General features: G+C 48.4%; 1 protein-coding gene across 4 annotated transcripts in view; it reads right to left on the bottom strand.

Annotated features, from left to right (window-relative positions):
- The window catches only part of larp1 (La ribonucleoprotein 1, translational regulator), a 57,250-nt gene that overhangs the window by 6,979 nt on the left and 34,141 nt on the right, over positions 1-16,130 (bottom strand). For 3 of the 4 annotated variants that reach the window (XM_046329980.1, XM_046329996.1, XM_046330005.1), the window contains 10 exons: positions 15,753-15,930; positions 14,640-14,824; positions 13,178-13,591; positions 11,602-11,725; positions 10,985-11,190; positions 7,235-7,341; positions 6,874-7,031; positions 5,862-6,006; positions 2,428-2,537; positions 2,033-2,160 (listed from right to left, as the gene is read on the bottom strand). In XM_046329980.1, the coding sequence (XP_046185936.1) occupies positions 2,033-2,160; positions 2,428-2,537; positions 5,862-6,006; positions 6,874-7,031; positions 7,235-7,341; positions 10,985-11,190; positions 11,602-11,725; positions 13,178-13,591; positions 14,640-14,824; positions 15,753-15,930 (1,755 nt within the window). The remainder of the gene's footprint in view (positions 1-2,032; positions 2,161-2,427; positions 2,538-5,861; positions 6,007-6,873; positions 7,032-7,234; positions 7,342-10,984; positions 11,191-11,601; positions 11,726-13,177; positions 13,592-14,639; positions 14,825-15,752; positions 15,931-16,130) is intronic. The other variant, XM_046329987.1, reaches the window with a different exon arrangement.

The raw sequence follows: 16,130 nt of genomic DNA, 5'->3' as shown, positions 1-16,130 counted from the left end.
CCCAACAATGAATGGTCAGAGGGTCAGGGTACAGAGACTTAGTGAGGAAGAAAGGACCTGGAAGAAGAAGATGACTGATACCGTGAGGCCGCACTAACCACTAGACTACCTGCCGACCCCAACAATGAATGGTCAGAGGGTCAGGGTACAGAGACTTAGTGAGGAAGAAAGGACCTGGAAGAAGAAGATGACTGATACCGTGAGGCCGCACTAACCACTAGACTACCTGCCGACCCCAACAATGAATGGTCAGAGGGTCAGGGTACAGAGACTTAGTGAGGAAGAAAGGACCTGGAAGAAGATGACTGATACCGTGAGGCCGCACTAACCACTAGACTACCTGCCGACCCCAACAATGAATGGTCAGAGGGTCAGGGTACAGAGACTTAGTGAGGAAGAAAGGACCTGGAAGAAGAAGATGACTGATACCGTGAGGCCGCACTAACCACTAGACTACCTGCCGACCCCAACAATGAATGGTCAGAGGGTCAGGGTACAGAAACTTAGTGAGGAAGAAAGGACCTGGAAGAAGAAGATGACTGATACCGTGAGGCCGCACTAACCACTAGACTACCTGCCGACACCAACAATGAATGGTCAGAGGGTCAGGGTACAGAGACTTAGTGAGGAAGAAAGGACCTGGAAGAAGAAGATGACTGATACCGTGAGGCCGCACTAACCACTAGACTACCTGCCGACCCCAACAATGAATGGTCAGAGGATCAGGGTACAGAGACTTAGTGAGGAAGAAAGGACCTGGAAGAAGAAGATGACTGATACCGTGAGGCCGCACTGACCACTAGACTACCTGCCGACCCCAACAATGAATGGTCAGAGGGTCAGGGTACAGAGACTTAGTGAGGAAGAAAGGACCTGGAAGAAGATGACTGATACCGTGAGGCCGCACTAACCACTAGACTACCTGCCGACCCCAACAATGAATGGTCAGAGGGTCAGGGTACAGAGACTTAGTGAGGAAGAAAGGACCTGGAAGAAGATGACTGATACCGTGAGGCCGCACTAACCACTAGACTACCTGCCGACCCCAACAATGAATGGTCAGAGGGTCAGGGTACAGAGACTTAGTGAGGAAGAAAGGACCTGGAAGAAGATGACTGATACCGTGAGGCCGCACTGACCACTAGACTACCTGCCGACCCCAACAATGAATGGTCAGAGGGTCAGGGTACAGAGACTTAGTGAGGAAGAAAGGACCTGGAAGAAGAAGATGACTGATACCGTGAGGCCGCACTAACCACTAGACTACCTGCCGACACCAACAATGAATGGTCAGAGGGTCAGGGTACAGAGACTTAGTGAGGAAGAAAGGACCTGGAAGAAGAAGATGACTGATACCGTGAGGCCGCACTAACCACTAGACTACCTGCCGACACCAACAATGAATGGTCAGAGGGTCAGGGTACAGTTTAACATGAAGTCCTATGAGTGCCAACTGATGAAGATCATCAAAGGTTAGTGATTAATTTTATCTATGTGTGCTTTTTGTGACTCCTCTCTTTGGCTGGGAAAATGGCTGAATTTTTCCGTGACTTGGTGGTGACCTAACAATCGTTTGTGGTGCTTTCGCTGTAAAGCCTATTTGAAATCGGACACTTTGGTGGGATTAACAACAAGATTACCTTTAAAATTGTATAAGGTACATGTATGTTTGAGGAATTTTAATTATGAGATTTCTGTTTGAATTTGGCGCTCTGCATTGTCACTGGCTGTTGTCATATCATCCCATTAACGGGATTGCAGCCCTAAGAAGTTACAATTATTATTTGGGAGATTTCCCCCCCATAGTCACACAGTACTTCCAGAATAGAACTTCTGGTCGCACAGCAAAATATTTTGATACCACTCTGATAACAGCCTTATAAAACCGATGTTATTCACACATGTGGCTGGTAGTAAAAGTTGTAGTAAACATGTCTAAATTCACACTTTAAAAAAAAACAGGTTTCCCAAGTAGTAAAAAGTTCTTGCAGAAAAAAAGAAAAAAAATTATTTCACAGATTTCTCTACTTACATCGATTCTGAAATCTTCAAGACGCTTGAACTTGCTCAGGCACTCCTGCAGCTTGGGGTCGATCTCCATGTTCTTGTTTTTGGAGTATTTAAGAAACGCCCAAAACTTCTCTAGTCCATACAGCTGGCCTGTGAGAGACAGGGACACACACACACACACACACACAAAAAAAGTAAGGGACAGTGTTAATTAAGGGGGCTAACGTCATTAAGGATAAGTCTCAAAATGGTAACCTAATCCCTATCTAAGGCTCTGGGTCAAAAGTGGCCCACTTTATGGGGAACAGGGGTGCCACTTGGGACGTTAGAAATGCACTCCTTTTTGGAAGCATAGTACGGAGAGTGACTGCACGCTGAGAATGTGTACAGTTGGGCGTTCCCTAGGCGACCTCTCACCAGCTTCGTAGTCTTTCATGGTCTCCTCCTGGAAGTCTTTGAAGATGTCTGGTCTGAATTTCCTCTCTAGTCCGTAGCTATAGTACCTGAACAGACACTCCAGACCGTACCTGCAACACAACAACAGGATTATTATATATATATTTTTTTAAACAATCTGCCTTGTGTGGTGATCAACTGAAGGAACACTCATCTAACACCCGTAGTGGGCAACCGAGATCCTGGAAGGCCACACTGAGTTCTGGCTTTTGTTCCAACCCAGCAGTAAGATGGCTGATTTGAACTAATTGCGGTAGTCAAAATGGACGACTGATTAAATCAGGTGTGTTAAGAGCTAGGGCTGGGCGATATATATAATTCATTCAAATGAACACGCTAAAACCAATGTCCCAAATGCCTGTATCGCAAGAATCACAATGTTTTTGTAAATAAAAATAATGAATGTTCCGTGTCTTTTTGGTTTCGTCACCTGTGCATCTTCCCATTTCACAGACACCTAGCCCCTCCTCCTGTGCATCTTCCCATTTCACAGACACCTAGCCCCCCCTCCTGTGCATCTTCCCATTTCACAGACACCAAGCCCCTCCTGTGCATCTTCCCATTTCACAGACCAAGCCCCTCCTCCTGTGCATCTTCCCATTTCACAGACACCAAGCCCCTCCTCCTGTGCATCTTCCCACTTCAGACACCAAGCCCCTCCTCCTGTGCATCTTCCCACACCAAAGCCCCTCCTGTGCATCTTCCCACACCAAAGCCCCTCCTCCTGTGCATCTTCCCACACCAAAGCCCCTCCCCTTGCCACTCACAACAACAGAAGACTAACTGATTCTCTAACAAGCTGCTTAAACTAGCTATTTGCATTTGAGGACTGGCCCAACAGGAAAAAAATATATACATAAAAACAAAAACAAAAGTAATATGGACACCGAAATGCTTAGACATTACTTTACTGTAAAAGACGACAACCTTTCTACCCTTTTTAGGTCCCAAAATGTAGAAACCTAAACTAAAACGAGATCATCAATGAGCATGATTGTCTAAAATGCGGTACGTGGTATTTTCCACAAACACTCTTTGTGTTTCTAGTCTGTGTTTTTATAAATGTGCAATGAGCATAAACATAGGCATTGTTATAAAGGAATTGGCAAATCTCATTAAATGAGCATCATCTTATCTAGGTAGGCCACTTGATTTAAACATTTAAAAAACAACGTTTTACAGGCCAAGTGGATCGAAAAACAGACAGGAATGTGTACTCACAACAGTTCAACAGCTCTGCCTTGTTAGCGAGCAAATAGACTTAAATCAAAGTTCAGCTGGCTACTCACTAACACGTGGGCTTGAGAGTGTTTATGAGACCAGGGCTAAATTAGCTATACTAGAAGAATTTGGTTATTATTATCCCCCCCTCTATCTGAAAAACCTACTGCAGCCCTCAACCTCCACCCGTTCTGCCAGTCACATTTTGTTAAAGGTCCCCAAAGCACACACATCTCTGGGTCGCTCCTCTTTTCAGTTCGCTGCAGCTAGCAACTGGAACGAGCTGCAACAAAACACTCAAACTGGACAGTTTGATCTCAATCTCTTCATTCAAAAGACTCAAATCGTAGACACTCTTACTGACAGTTGTGGCTGCTTTGAGTGATGTATTGTTGTCTCTACCTTCTTGCCCTTTGTGCTGTTGTCTGTGCCCAATAATGTTTGTACCATGTTGTGTTGCTGCATCGCTATGCTGTTGTCTTAGGTCTCTATGTCGGTCTCTTGTCGTGGTGTGTTCTGTCACAACTATCCCATCTACACAGTCAAAAGTTTTAGAACACCTACTCATTCAAGGGTTTTTCTATATATTTTTTTTACTACATTGTAGAATAATAGTGAAGACATCAAAACTATAAAATAACACATTGAACCAAAAAAAAAGTGTTAAACAAATCAAAATATATTTTATATTTATGATTCTTCAAAGTAGCCACCCTTTGCCTTGATGACAGCTTTGCACGCACTTGGCATTCTCTCAACCAGCTTCATGAGGTAGTACCTGGAATGCATTTCAATTAACAGGTTTGCCTTGTTAAAAGTTCATTTGTGGAATGTATTTCCTTCTTAATGCGTTTGAGCCAATCAGTTGTGTTGTGACAAGGTAGGGGTGGTATACAGAAGATAGCATTTGGTAAAAGCTGTTCTTTTCTCTCATATTATAGCAAGAACAGCTCAAATAAGCAAAGATAAAGTAACGATGGACTGTAATTTAAGACATGAAGGTCAGTATATGAAAAATATCAAGAAGTTTGAAAGTTTCTTCAAGTGCAGTCGGAAAAAACCATCAAGCGCTATGAAGAAACTGGCTCTCATGAGGACCGCCACAGGAAAGGAAGACCCAGAGTTAACTCTGCTGCTGAGAATAAGTTCATTAGAGTTACCAGCCTCAGAAATTGCAGGCCAAATAAATGCTTCAGAGTTCAAGTAACAGATATCTCAGATAAAGAGACTTGAAAGCCAGAACAGTGATCATTGCAAAAAGAAAGAAAATAAAAAAATTAAACTATTTTGATACAATAATTAAATTGTTAGCTTGCCCTGTTATTGTTAGCTTGCCCTGTTATTGTTAGCTTGCCTTGTTATTGTTAGCTTGCCTTGTTATTGTTAGCTTGCCTTGTTATTGTTAGCTTGCCTTGTTATTGTTAGCTTGCCTTGTTATTGTTAGCTTGCCTTGTTATTGTTAGCTTGCCTTGTTATTGTTAGCTTGCCTTGTTATTGTTAGCTTGCCTTGTTATTGTTAGCTTGCCTTGTTATTGTTAGCTTGTCTTGTTATTGTTAGCTTGAGCTTAAGCCTCAACCCCCCCCAGTAGGCCTCAACCTTCTCTGTATGTTTTAACTAAGGGTAATGTAGTAGGCACAAGCAGGGGGAGGGTCTACACAAACAACCTGCATTTTAGCCACACGTGTACATTTGTGATGCTGTAATCTTTATAGTTATGCTGCCATATCGTAGCCTGAGTTGCTGAAAAAGACCACTTCTACTTTTGACTCGACTGCCCCCTGCTTTGTCAATGTTTGAAATGAGGAAAACAAGAAGAATCAAATCGCTATTTACACTGCCCGTGTGTCGTCTCTACCTAGAGTATACTGCGCCATGCTCAGTTGGTAGAGCATGGCGCTTGTAACGCCAGGGTAGTGGGTTCGATCCCCGGGACCACCCATACGTAGAATGTATGCACACATGACTGTAAGTCGCTTTGGATAAAAGCGTCTGCTAAATGGCATATATTATTATTATTATTATTATATTATTATATTTATTATATTAAGACCCTCTCAAACCGTTCGCTGTCGGGAAGGTTGAGGTAAAGTCGGATCCGCGGCCACTCCATACAATCAAATATCTAATCTGTAGATGGATGAGTATTAAGAAAATAACGAAATGAAACATTTACCTGTATCCCTCCTTGCCGTCCTCCACCACCAGCTGCCTGAACTCCTCATACATCTTCCTGTTGAAGTGATCCCTCAGGAAGAACGACCAGAAACGGAACAGCGTGTTCATCTCCTGGGATTGGCCGATGCCCAACCGCTTGCGCTCTGTGATTGGTGGAGTAGAAAGGGTGAGACACTTTGGCTGTGTTGCGTCCTAAATGCCAACTTATTCCCCATATTTTCAAAAGTAGTGCACTATGTAGGGAACAGGTTGCTATTTGGGATGTAACCTGAGTATCAAAGTAAGTGTAATGTGAACTGTGTGTGGGGAAACTTGACTTTCCAGAGACTGTGACAAAGTCAGAAGTTTCTGAATGGAAAATAGTGAGCAATGGAAGCAGTATATGAAATGGTAAAGGTACTACGCCTGTACTCTTTAAGTGTGTGAATGACTGATCTGCGTGCGTGTGTGCGTGTGTCTCTGTGTGTGTGTGTGTGTGCGTGTCTCTGTGTGTGTGTGTGTCTCTGTGTGTGTGTGTGTGTGTGTGTGTGTGTGTGTGTGTGTGTGTGTGTGTGTGTGTGTGTGTGTGTGTGTGTGTGTGTGTGTGTGTGTGTGTGTCTGTGTGTGTGTGTGTGTGTGTGTGTGTGTGTCTCTGTGTGTGTGTGTGTGTGTGTGTGTGTGTGTGTGTGTGTCTCTGTGTGTGTGTGTGTGTGTGTGTGTGTGTGTGCGTGCGTGTGTCTCTGTGTGTGTGTGTGTGTGTGCGCGTGCGTGTGTCTCTGTGTGTGTGTGTGTGTGTGTGTGCGTGTGTCTCTGTGTGTGTGTGTGTGTGCGTGCGTGTGTCTCTGTGTGTGTGTGTGTGTGCGTGCGTGTGTCTCTGTGTGTGTGTGTGTGTGCGTGCGTGTGTCTCTGTGTGTGTGTGTGTGTGCGTGCGTCTCTGTGTGCGTGTGTGTGTGCGTGCGTGTGTCTCTGTGTGCGTGCGTGCGTCTCTGTGTCTGTTCAAGGGGGAATATATATATGGTAGCTATGCGTACCGTTTAGGCAGCGCCGACGGTACTTGTGGTAAACATGTTGAGTGAAGCCGTTCTCCTTGAGCAGTTCGTGGGAGGGGTGCTGGAACTTGGGGAGCGACTGGGGGGTACAGCCAATTCCCCCCAATGCAGGGGTACCCTCTGAGGGGCTGGCGTTGGAGCTGGAGAGAAGGGGGGCGGGTCATTAACTACACAAACATCAAGGATAAATTAAACCTGAAATTAGCAATTAAACCACTCAATGACTCAATGACTTCAACAATTGTTATTGTGGTGAAATGTTCTAATTATGACATTTAGATAAAGCCCTTTTTTGTAGGTAAAATGAACCGGTGTACACGCTCGCAAATCACACTCGTCTCACCTGACGGAGGCAGTACGGGACCGGTGTTCTCGTGAGTCCATCACCCAGCCAACGTGGCACTCCATTGGGGGGTTAGAGCTGTGTCTGGTCTTCCTTTTCCTGGGGGTCTGGAGAGAGAAGGGGAGAGGGATCGAGAGAGAGAGGGATCAAGAGGGATCGAGAGAGAAGGGGGAGAGGGATCGAGAGGGATCGAGAGAGAAGGGGGAGAGGGATCGAGAGGGATCGAGAGGGATCGAGAGAGAAGGGGAGAGGGATCGAGAGGGATCGAGAGGGATCGAGAGAGAAGGGAGAGGGATCGAGAGGGATCGAGAGGGATCGAGAGAGAAGGGGAGAGGGATCGAGAGGGATCGAGAGAGAAGGGGAGAGGGATCGAGAGGGATCGAGAGGGATCGAGAGAGAAGGGGGAGAGGGATCGAGAGGGATCGAGAGAGAGAGGGGAGAGGGATCGAGAGGGATCGAGAGGGATCGAGAGGGATCGAGAGAGAAGGGGAGAGGGATCGAGAGAGAAGGGATCGAGAGGGATCGAGAGGGATCGAGAGAGAAGGGGGAGAGGGATCGAGAGAGAAGGGGGAGAGGGATCGAGAGGGATCGAGAGGGATCGAGAGATCGGGGAGAGGGATCGAGAGGGATCGAGAGAGAAGGGGAGAGGGATCGAGAGGATCGAGAGGGATCGAGAGAGAAGGGGGAGAGGGATCGAGAGGGATCGAGAGGGATCGAGAGAGAAGGGGAGAGGGATCGAGAGGGATCGAGAGGGATCGAGAGAGAAGGGGAGAGAAGGGGGAGAGAGAGATCGAGAGAGAAGGGGGAGAGGGATCGAGAGAGAAGGGGGAGAGGGATCGAGAGGGATCGAGAGAGAAGGGGAGAGGGATCGAGAGGGATCGAGAGAGAAGGGGAGAGGGATCGAGAGGGATCGAGAGAGAAGGGGGAGAGGGATCGAGAGGGATCGAGAGAGAAGGGGGAGAGGGATCGAGAGGGATCGAGAGAGAAGGGAGAGGGATCGAGAGGGATCGAGAGAGAAGGGGAGAGGGATCGAGAGGGATCGAGAGAGAAGGGGGAGAGGGATCGAGAGGGATCGAGAGAGAAGGGGGAGAGGGATCGAGAGGGATCGAGAGAGAAGGGGGAGAGGGATCGAGAGGGATCGAGAGAGAAGGGGGAGAGGGATCGAGAGGGATCGAGAGAGAAGGGGGAGAGGGAACGAGAGGGATCGAGAGGGAACGAGAGAGATCGAGAGGGAACGAGAGAGATCGAGAGGGAACGAGAGAGATCGAGAGGGAACGAGAGAGATCGAGAGGGAACGAGAGAGATCGAGAGGGAACGAGAGAGATCGAGAGAGATCGAGAGAGATCGAGAGGGAACGAGAGAGATCGAGAGGGATCGAGAGGGAACGAGAGGGAACGAGAGAGATCGAGAGGGAACGAGAGGGAACGAGAGGGAACGAGAGGGAACGAGAGGGAACGAGAGGGAACGAGAGGGAACGAGAGAGATCGAGAGGGAACGAGAGGGATCGAGAGGGATCGAGAGGGATCGAGAGGGAACGAGAGGGATCGAGAGGGATCGAGAGGGAACGAGAGGGAACGAGAGGGAACGAGAGGGAACGAGAGGGAACGAGAGGGAACGAGAGAGGGATCGAGAGAGAGAGAGAGAGAGAGGGATCGAGAGAGAGAGAGAGGGATCGAGAGAGAGAGAGAGAGAGAGAGGGATCGAGAGAGAGAGAGAGAGAGAGGGATCGAGAGAGAGAGAGAGAGAGAGGGATCGAGAGAGAGAGAGAGAGAGAGAGAGGGATCGAGAGAGAGAGAGAGAGAGAGAGAGGGATCGAGAGAGAGAGAGAGAGAGAGAGAGAGGATCGAGAGAGAGAGAGAGAGAGGGATCGAGAGAGAGAGAGAGAGGGATCGAGAGAGAGAGAGAGGGATCGAGAGAGAGAGAGAGAGGATCGAGAGAGAGAGAGAGAGGGATCGAGAGAGAGAGGGATCGAGAGAGAGAGGGATCGAGAGAGAGAGGGATCGAGAGAGAGAGAGAGGGGATCGAGAGAGAGAGAGAGGGGATCGAGAGAGAGAGAGAGATCGAGAGAGAGAGAGAGGGGATCGAGAGAGAGAGAGAGAGGATCGAGAGAGAGAGAGAGAGGATCGAGAGAGAGAGAGAGAGGATCGAGAGAGAGAGAGAGGGATCGAGAGAGAGAGAGAGAGGGATCGAGAGAGAGAGAGAGAGGGATCGAGAGAGAGAGAGAGAGAGGGATCGAGAGAGAGAGAGAGAGAGGGATCGAGAGAGAGAGAGAGAGAGGGATCGAGAGAGAGAGAGAGAGAGGGATCGAGAGAGAGAGAGAGAGAGGGATCGAGAGAGAGAGAGAGAGAGGGATCGAGAGAGAGAGAGAGATCGAGAGAGAGAGGGATCGAGAGAGAGAGGGATCGAGAGAGAGAGGGATCGAGAGAGAGAGATCGAGAGGGATCGAGGGATCGAGAGAGAGAGGGATCGAGAGAGAGAGGGATCGAGAGAGAGAGGGATCGAGAGAGAGAGGGATCGAGAGAGAGAGGGATCGAGAGAGAGAGGGATCGAGAGAGAGAGGGATCGAGAGAGAGAGGGATCGAGAGAGAGAGGGATCGAGAGAGAGAGAGAGAGAGAGAGGGATCGAGAGAGAGAGGGATCGAGAGATCGAGAGGGATCGAGAGAGAGGGATCGAGAGAGAGAGAGAGGATCGAGAGAGAGAGAGAGGGATCGAGAGAGAGAGAGAGGGATCGAGAGAGAGAGAGAGGGATCGAGAGAGAGAGAGAGGATCGAGAGAGAGAGAGAGGGATCGAGAGAGAGAGAGAGGGATCGAGAGAGAGAGAGAGAGGGATCGAGAGAGAGAGAGAGGGATCGAGAGAGAGAGAGAGGGATCGAGAGAGAGAGAGAGGGATCGAGAGAGAGAGAGAGGGATCGAGAGAGAGAGAGAGGGATCGAGAGAGAGAGAGAGGGATCGAGAGAGAGAGAGAGGGATCGAGAGAGAGAGAGGGATCGAGAGAGAGAGAGAGGGATCGAGAGAGAGAGAGAGGGATCGAGAGAGAGAGAGGGATCGAGAGAGAGAGAGGGATCGAGAGAGAGAGAGGGATCGAGAGAGAGAGAGGGATCGAGAGAGAGAGAGGGATCGAGAGAGAGAGAGGGATCGAGAGAGAGAGAGGGATCGAGAGAGATAGGGATCAAGAGGGATCGAGAGGGATCGAGAGAGGCAAAGGAATTGCCCCCTTTTCTGATTCTCTATTTTTGTATATTACAATTACAGGAAGCATGTGGTTGCAGTCATTGCAGCTAAACATGGCACAACCATCTACTGAGTGTAAAGGGGGCAATTAATCTTTCACACAGGGGAACTGTGTGTAGCATAACTTTGTTTATTGGATAAGCATGTAATTTCTGTATTTTGTTCACTCAGGTTTCCTTTATTTAATATTAGGTTTTGGTTGTAGATCTGATAACATTCAGTATCAAAAATATGCAAAAGTTGCAAAAATTTGAAAAGGGACAAATAACAGGCTGTTGCCCTGGGAGATCAACATCTAACAGGCTGTTGCCCTGGGAGATCAACATCTAACAGGCTGTTGCCCTGGGAGATCAACATCTAACGGGCTGTTGCCCTGGGAGATCAACATCTAACGGGCTGTTGCCCTGGGAGATCAACATCTAACGGGCTGTTGCCCTGGGAGATCAACATCTAACGGGCTGTTGCCCTGGGAGATCAACACGAGTTGAAGCTAAATGGCAGAAACTCTTATTCGTTACCATGGCGTCGACAGGCCGGCTCTCCTTCACCACGGGGTAGAAGCGGGGCGTCATGGGGGGGTCCTTCCGGTGCGGGGTGCGTGGCGTGCGGGGTGTCCGGGCACTGCGGTAGTTGGGCGAGTCAGGCACAGTAGTCGGGAGGGAGCGTGCTATTGTGGAATGCTCGGGGGCACCGAACAGTTTGTTCGCCAAGGCGTCTACGGGAACTGAGACATGTGAGACATAGGAGACATGAGTAATATCTGGAATACAGTTATGGGTCATTTTAGTATCACAGCTACAGAAAGGATATGCACGTGAGTAAGACGGGTATCTTACGTGGAGGGCGTTGCTATAGTTTCCAAGCTTTTCAGTGTGTGTTGCAAATAGACCCGCTACCAACTCATTGTTCTGCTCCATGGTGTCATTGCCTGTTCGTTCAGTGGTTGAACTAGGCACTAGATAGGCTGTGCAACCCCTGTTTTATTGAGAGGTCTGAGTCTTGTCCGTGTGTGTGTGTGTGTGTGTGTGTGTGTGTGTGTGTGTGTGTGTGTGTGTGTGTGTGTGTGTGTGTGTGTGTGTGTGTGTGTGTGTGTGTGTGTGTGTGTGTGTGTGTGTGTGTGTGTGTGTGTACTCACTCTGCTGGGGCTTGGGGGGTCCCGGGGGTACCTCCTGGTTGGGGTCGACAGGGGGCTCTGGGGTCAGGCAGTCAAACTCTTCTCGGCTGATCAGGTGAACCTTCTTGAAGTTCTCCACCTCTTGCTGCAGAGACAACATGGCAGAGAGCCTCAGTGAGACAGTCGTCAAACTTAATGGGCTGGTTTGTTTCCCCAGAGAGGCAGATTTGAGCCCAGTCTAAGAAAAAAAATTGTTTTGATTCTCCATTGAAAGTGCTTTTTTAGTCCAGGACTAGCCGTTGTGTGTCCAGGACTAGTGTGTCCAGGACTAGCCGTTGTGTGTCTAGGCAATGAACATTCAAAAAGCCAAACATTGGACCATGCCTCATTGCATGTCCAAAACATTTTATTTTGTTCTTCTCAAGAACCAAAAACAACAAAAGCCGAAGGATATAGTTAATGGCCTGTCATCTATGATCTATGTAGCCTAATGTACCTTCTAATGGCTGGGTTATGGTTGGATACACACACACACACACCAGGGCATGGTGACCAAGAAAATACAAGGCAATAGTAGAGCCTTCAATCTAACTGCTATTTCAACCCAGTCCATTTCAAACTAGTCTGGATGTCAACAGTTAACGATCTCCAAAACACAACACACAATAATCAACTTTCCTCTAAGACAAAACTGGTAAGAAAATAAATAGCAAAAATAACGACTACTAAACTGGAATGCTACACACAGAGCCAGCGTCCTCAATGGTTAAATATGTCCTATATAGAGCTCTGTTTTGTCCAGGGCACATAGGACTCTGGTCAAAAGCAGAGCACCAAAATGAGGAAACGGATGCCATTTTTGAAACAACACTTACATTTCCAGCCCCAGCCATCGCGAAGTCTAGCAAAGTTACCTCTGAAGACATTTGAAGAGTAATATTATCCCCACCCCCGAAACCCACTTGAACAGAGCCCTTTAGCTGAAGCAAAGGCAAGCCTAGTTAGGGTTTATTTATAAACAAGGGAACTCTTTTCCACACACCACTGGATTTGGGGGGGGGGGGCACGTGAACGGGCACAAAGAGCCCCTGTCACAATGAGAGCAGGGACAACAAACACACATTCAAAATGGCAACACGACCATTCTGTGGCCCGCCACATCCAGACCCCCCCCGCGTGCTCACAGGCCTTGGGACAGAAACATCCACACTGCAGCCAGAATAGACACCTGGAACTTTTCAGAATAGACACCTGGAACTTTTCAGAATAGACACCTGGAACTTTTCAGAATAGCTTAAGTTATATATCAGCGATGCATACAGACGATGTTCATAACAGTTTGTTTGTTTGTTATTGTTTATTATTGTTGCAATAGTTTCTGGGCCTGGTGGAAGCTAGGTAAAACATGCCTAATTTAACTAAGAGATATGGAATTAATTCGGGGAAATTCTGCTCATCACCACATTCCCATCGGCAACGCTGGTACAATAAATAAATAATTGAAAAACAAACAAATACTAATCGCTGTGGGTTTTAACTCGATTTACCTTCCCTGATACCAGACTACGGAGTTGACGTCGCAGTGAAAGGGACTGACCTTGATGGTGGCGTACTCGGGTTCGTAGTTGTCATCCCACAGATCTGCTTCGTAGTAGTACAGGCCGTCGTTGATCACCTTCACCAGCTCGTTGGTCAGCTTAGAGCGTGACGTGTGGTGGCCCGTACGGTCGCCCCCCGGGTGCTTGCGCAGGTAAGGCGGCGTCTGAGTCACGATGAGGATTTTGTTAACGTCGTTGTCGGCGATTTCGCAGTCCGAGTCGTCGTCGGACCAGTCGGTGAAGGTGTTCCTGCGACCATCTATCTGCTCCATCTCCTCGTCAAACATGAAGTCCAGCTCCTCGGGCTCGTCCTGCTCCTCCTTGGCTCCCGTGGCCGAGGCCTGGGCTGGGGAGACCGAGGGGATCGGGCTGGGGCCTGGCTGAGGCACCGGGGAGACAGCCTCTTCCTTCTGCTGCAACAAAGGGGTCTACCGTCAGTTAACGCCCAGGGAGGAGGGGAGGGGAGGAGGGGAGAGGAGGAGGGAGAGGGGGGAGGAGGATGAGAGGAGGAGGGGAGGGAGGAGGACAGGAGGGAGAGGAGGAGGAGAGAGGGAGGGGGGAGGAGGAGGGGAGAGAGGGGGAGAGGAGGAGGGAGGAGGAGGAGGAGGATGAGAGGAGGAGGAGGAGGAGGATGAGAGGAGGAGGGGAGGGAGGAGGAGGGGGAGGGAGGAGGAGGGGGAGGAGGGAGGGAGAGGAGGGGGGGGCAGGAGGAGGAGGAGGGGGGGGAGAGGAGGGGGGAGGTATGGATGGATGACAAAGGTGGAGAGGGAGACAAGTGGAGAGAGGGCAATGTAGAGGTATGGTATATACCCTCAAATGACACCCTATGTAGTGCACTACTTTTGACTAGGGATCTAGTCCAAAGTAGTGCACTAAATAGGGAATGGGGTGCCATTGGGGATGCAGATATTAGGTCATGAAATTGGTCGTAAGTGTCTTGAAGGAAGCCTATATAATCATTGGGTTTTGTTGCAAGCATGACGATGCAACATTGCCCTGATATGCACATAAGCGATGGGGGGGTAAATGTAGACCACATTAGGGATATTATACAGTGTCATATCGTTTTGACAATTTCGCAATATTATTTTTGCGCTAGTTGGCTGTCCCCTGCACCAAAACTCCAGTATTTCCTTCATAGCTTGTCCTCCATCTTGTTTGTTTTTTTTTTTTAAATTTGGGAGACAATTCTGTTTTCAGCACTTCTATTTCATTGACTGATCAAAACTAATTTTCTCATGGTTCTCGTCCCTCTGCAGCAGACATATGGTGAGCTACATGTTTGGCTGAACAAATCGCAATAAAATCAGTGTTGAATCTCGCAACACACATAGAAGTAGTGTGAGAATTGCAATACATATCACATTGGTACCCAAATATCGCGATAATATCATATTGTGAGGTTTGAATCCCCCTTCCCGAACACGTTTCGTCCCTCTCCTCTCCTTCAGCTCCACTCACCTTGGGTCGGGCCGGGGAGGGCCTGGGCCTCTTTTTCACCTCGATCCAGGACTCAGAGTCCAGGTCGGGGAGACTCGCCGACAGGCCCTTGGACATGCTCTTCAGGTTGGACACGTCCTGCTCCACCTTGGGCTGCATGGAGGCCCTGGTAGAGCCCCTGGTGGGTGTGGAGGACCGGGGAGACCCTGGAGCAGATTCTGCCGATTAGATTGACTATAGGTGATCCCTAGTCTAGACAAGCCTACAGGATGTACCAGGTGGACAGAGCGGTGATCATTAGTCAAGCCTACAGGATGTACCAGGTGGACAGAGCGGTGATCATTAGACAAGCCTACAGGATGTACCAGGTGGACAGAGCGGTGAGTGAGCTCACCAGATAAGCAATCCAATGGACTAAATCAGCTTTGCCTAATCAGGGTCTACTTGACACAGCAAGAGAGCCCTCGACTGAATCAGAATGAGTCCACCTCACAGTATCACACTGTATAGCCCCGTTCTTAAATTATTATATATATTTTTTTAACTTGGGTGTCTAGGCTGGGCCCAAACTGAGCCGACATGGGAGGCTTTTAACCTTCACCAGGGTGTTGTGATGCTATAAGTGGATAGTGAGACACTAGCAAGTATACGGTGACTGTGGCTGGCTAGGCAGCTGAGTATAGCCATGTGCTTATAGAGCAACTCTGTATGGCCAAGTGTACAACCGTCTGTTTTCATAGTGAAAATACACACACACACACACACACACACACACACACACACACACACACACACACACACACACACACACACACACACACACACAGTTAAAGTGGATGTGTGGCTGACTAGGTGGATCAATACACCTATTTTGAGTAGCTAAATGGATAGTCACTGTCAGAACGGGTGGGTATCTGTTCTACAGCGGGCCACTATCAGAACGGGTGGGTATCTGTTCTACAGCGGGCCACCGTCAGAACGGGTGGGTATCTGTTCTACAGCGGGCCACCGTCAGAACGGGTGGGTGTCTGTTCTACAGCGGGCCACTATCAGAACGGGTGGGTGTCTGTTCTACAGCGGGCCACTATCAGAACGGGTGGGTGTCTGTTCTACAGCGGGTGTAGCTGCTTTTACCTGTCTGCTCAGCGGGCGTCTGCCGGGGCACGAACTCCGGGCAGTGGATGAGCTGGGTCAGGTCGACTTGGTTGTGGTCTGGTCCCATGGAAAGACCCGGTAGAGGCCACTTCTCGGGTTCCACCTTGCGGCGGATCTTCATTTCGATGATCTCCACCTCTTTGCTACCCTTTAAAGACTAAGGGGGTAGATTTAACAATGTTGAGGGTATGAAACACAATTAAATAGTATCTACTCATCTATCGTTATACGCATGTGTGTTTTTGTGTGTGTATGTATGTATGTATGTATGTATGTATGTATGTATGTATGTATGTATGTATGTATGTATGTATGTATGTATGTATGTATGTATGTATGTATGTATGTATGTATGTA

Source organism: Oncorhynchus gorbuscha, linkage group LG02 (assembly GCF_021184085.1).
Source record: "Oncorhynchus gorbuscha isolate QuinsamMale2020 ecotype Even-year linkage group LG02, OgorEven_v1.0, whole genome shotgun sequence".
Lineage (NCBI taxonomy): Eukaryota > Metazoa > Chordata > Actinopteri > Salmoniformes > Salmonidae > Oncorhynchus > Oncorhynchus gorbuscha.
The sequence above is the reverse complement of the archived record's forward strand: the minus strand, read 5'-3'. Positions and strand labels throughout refer to the sequence as shown.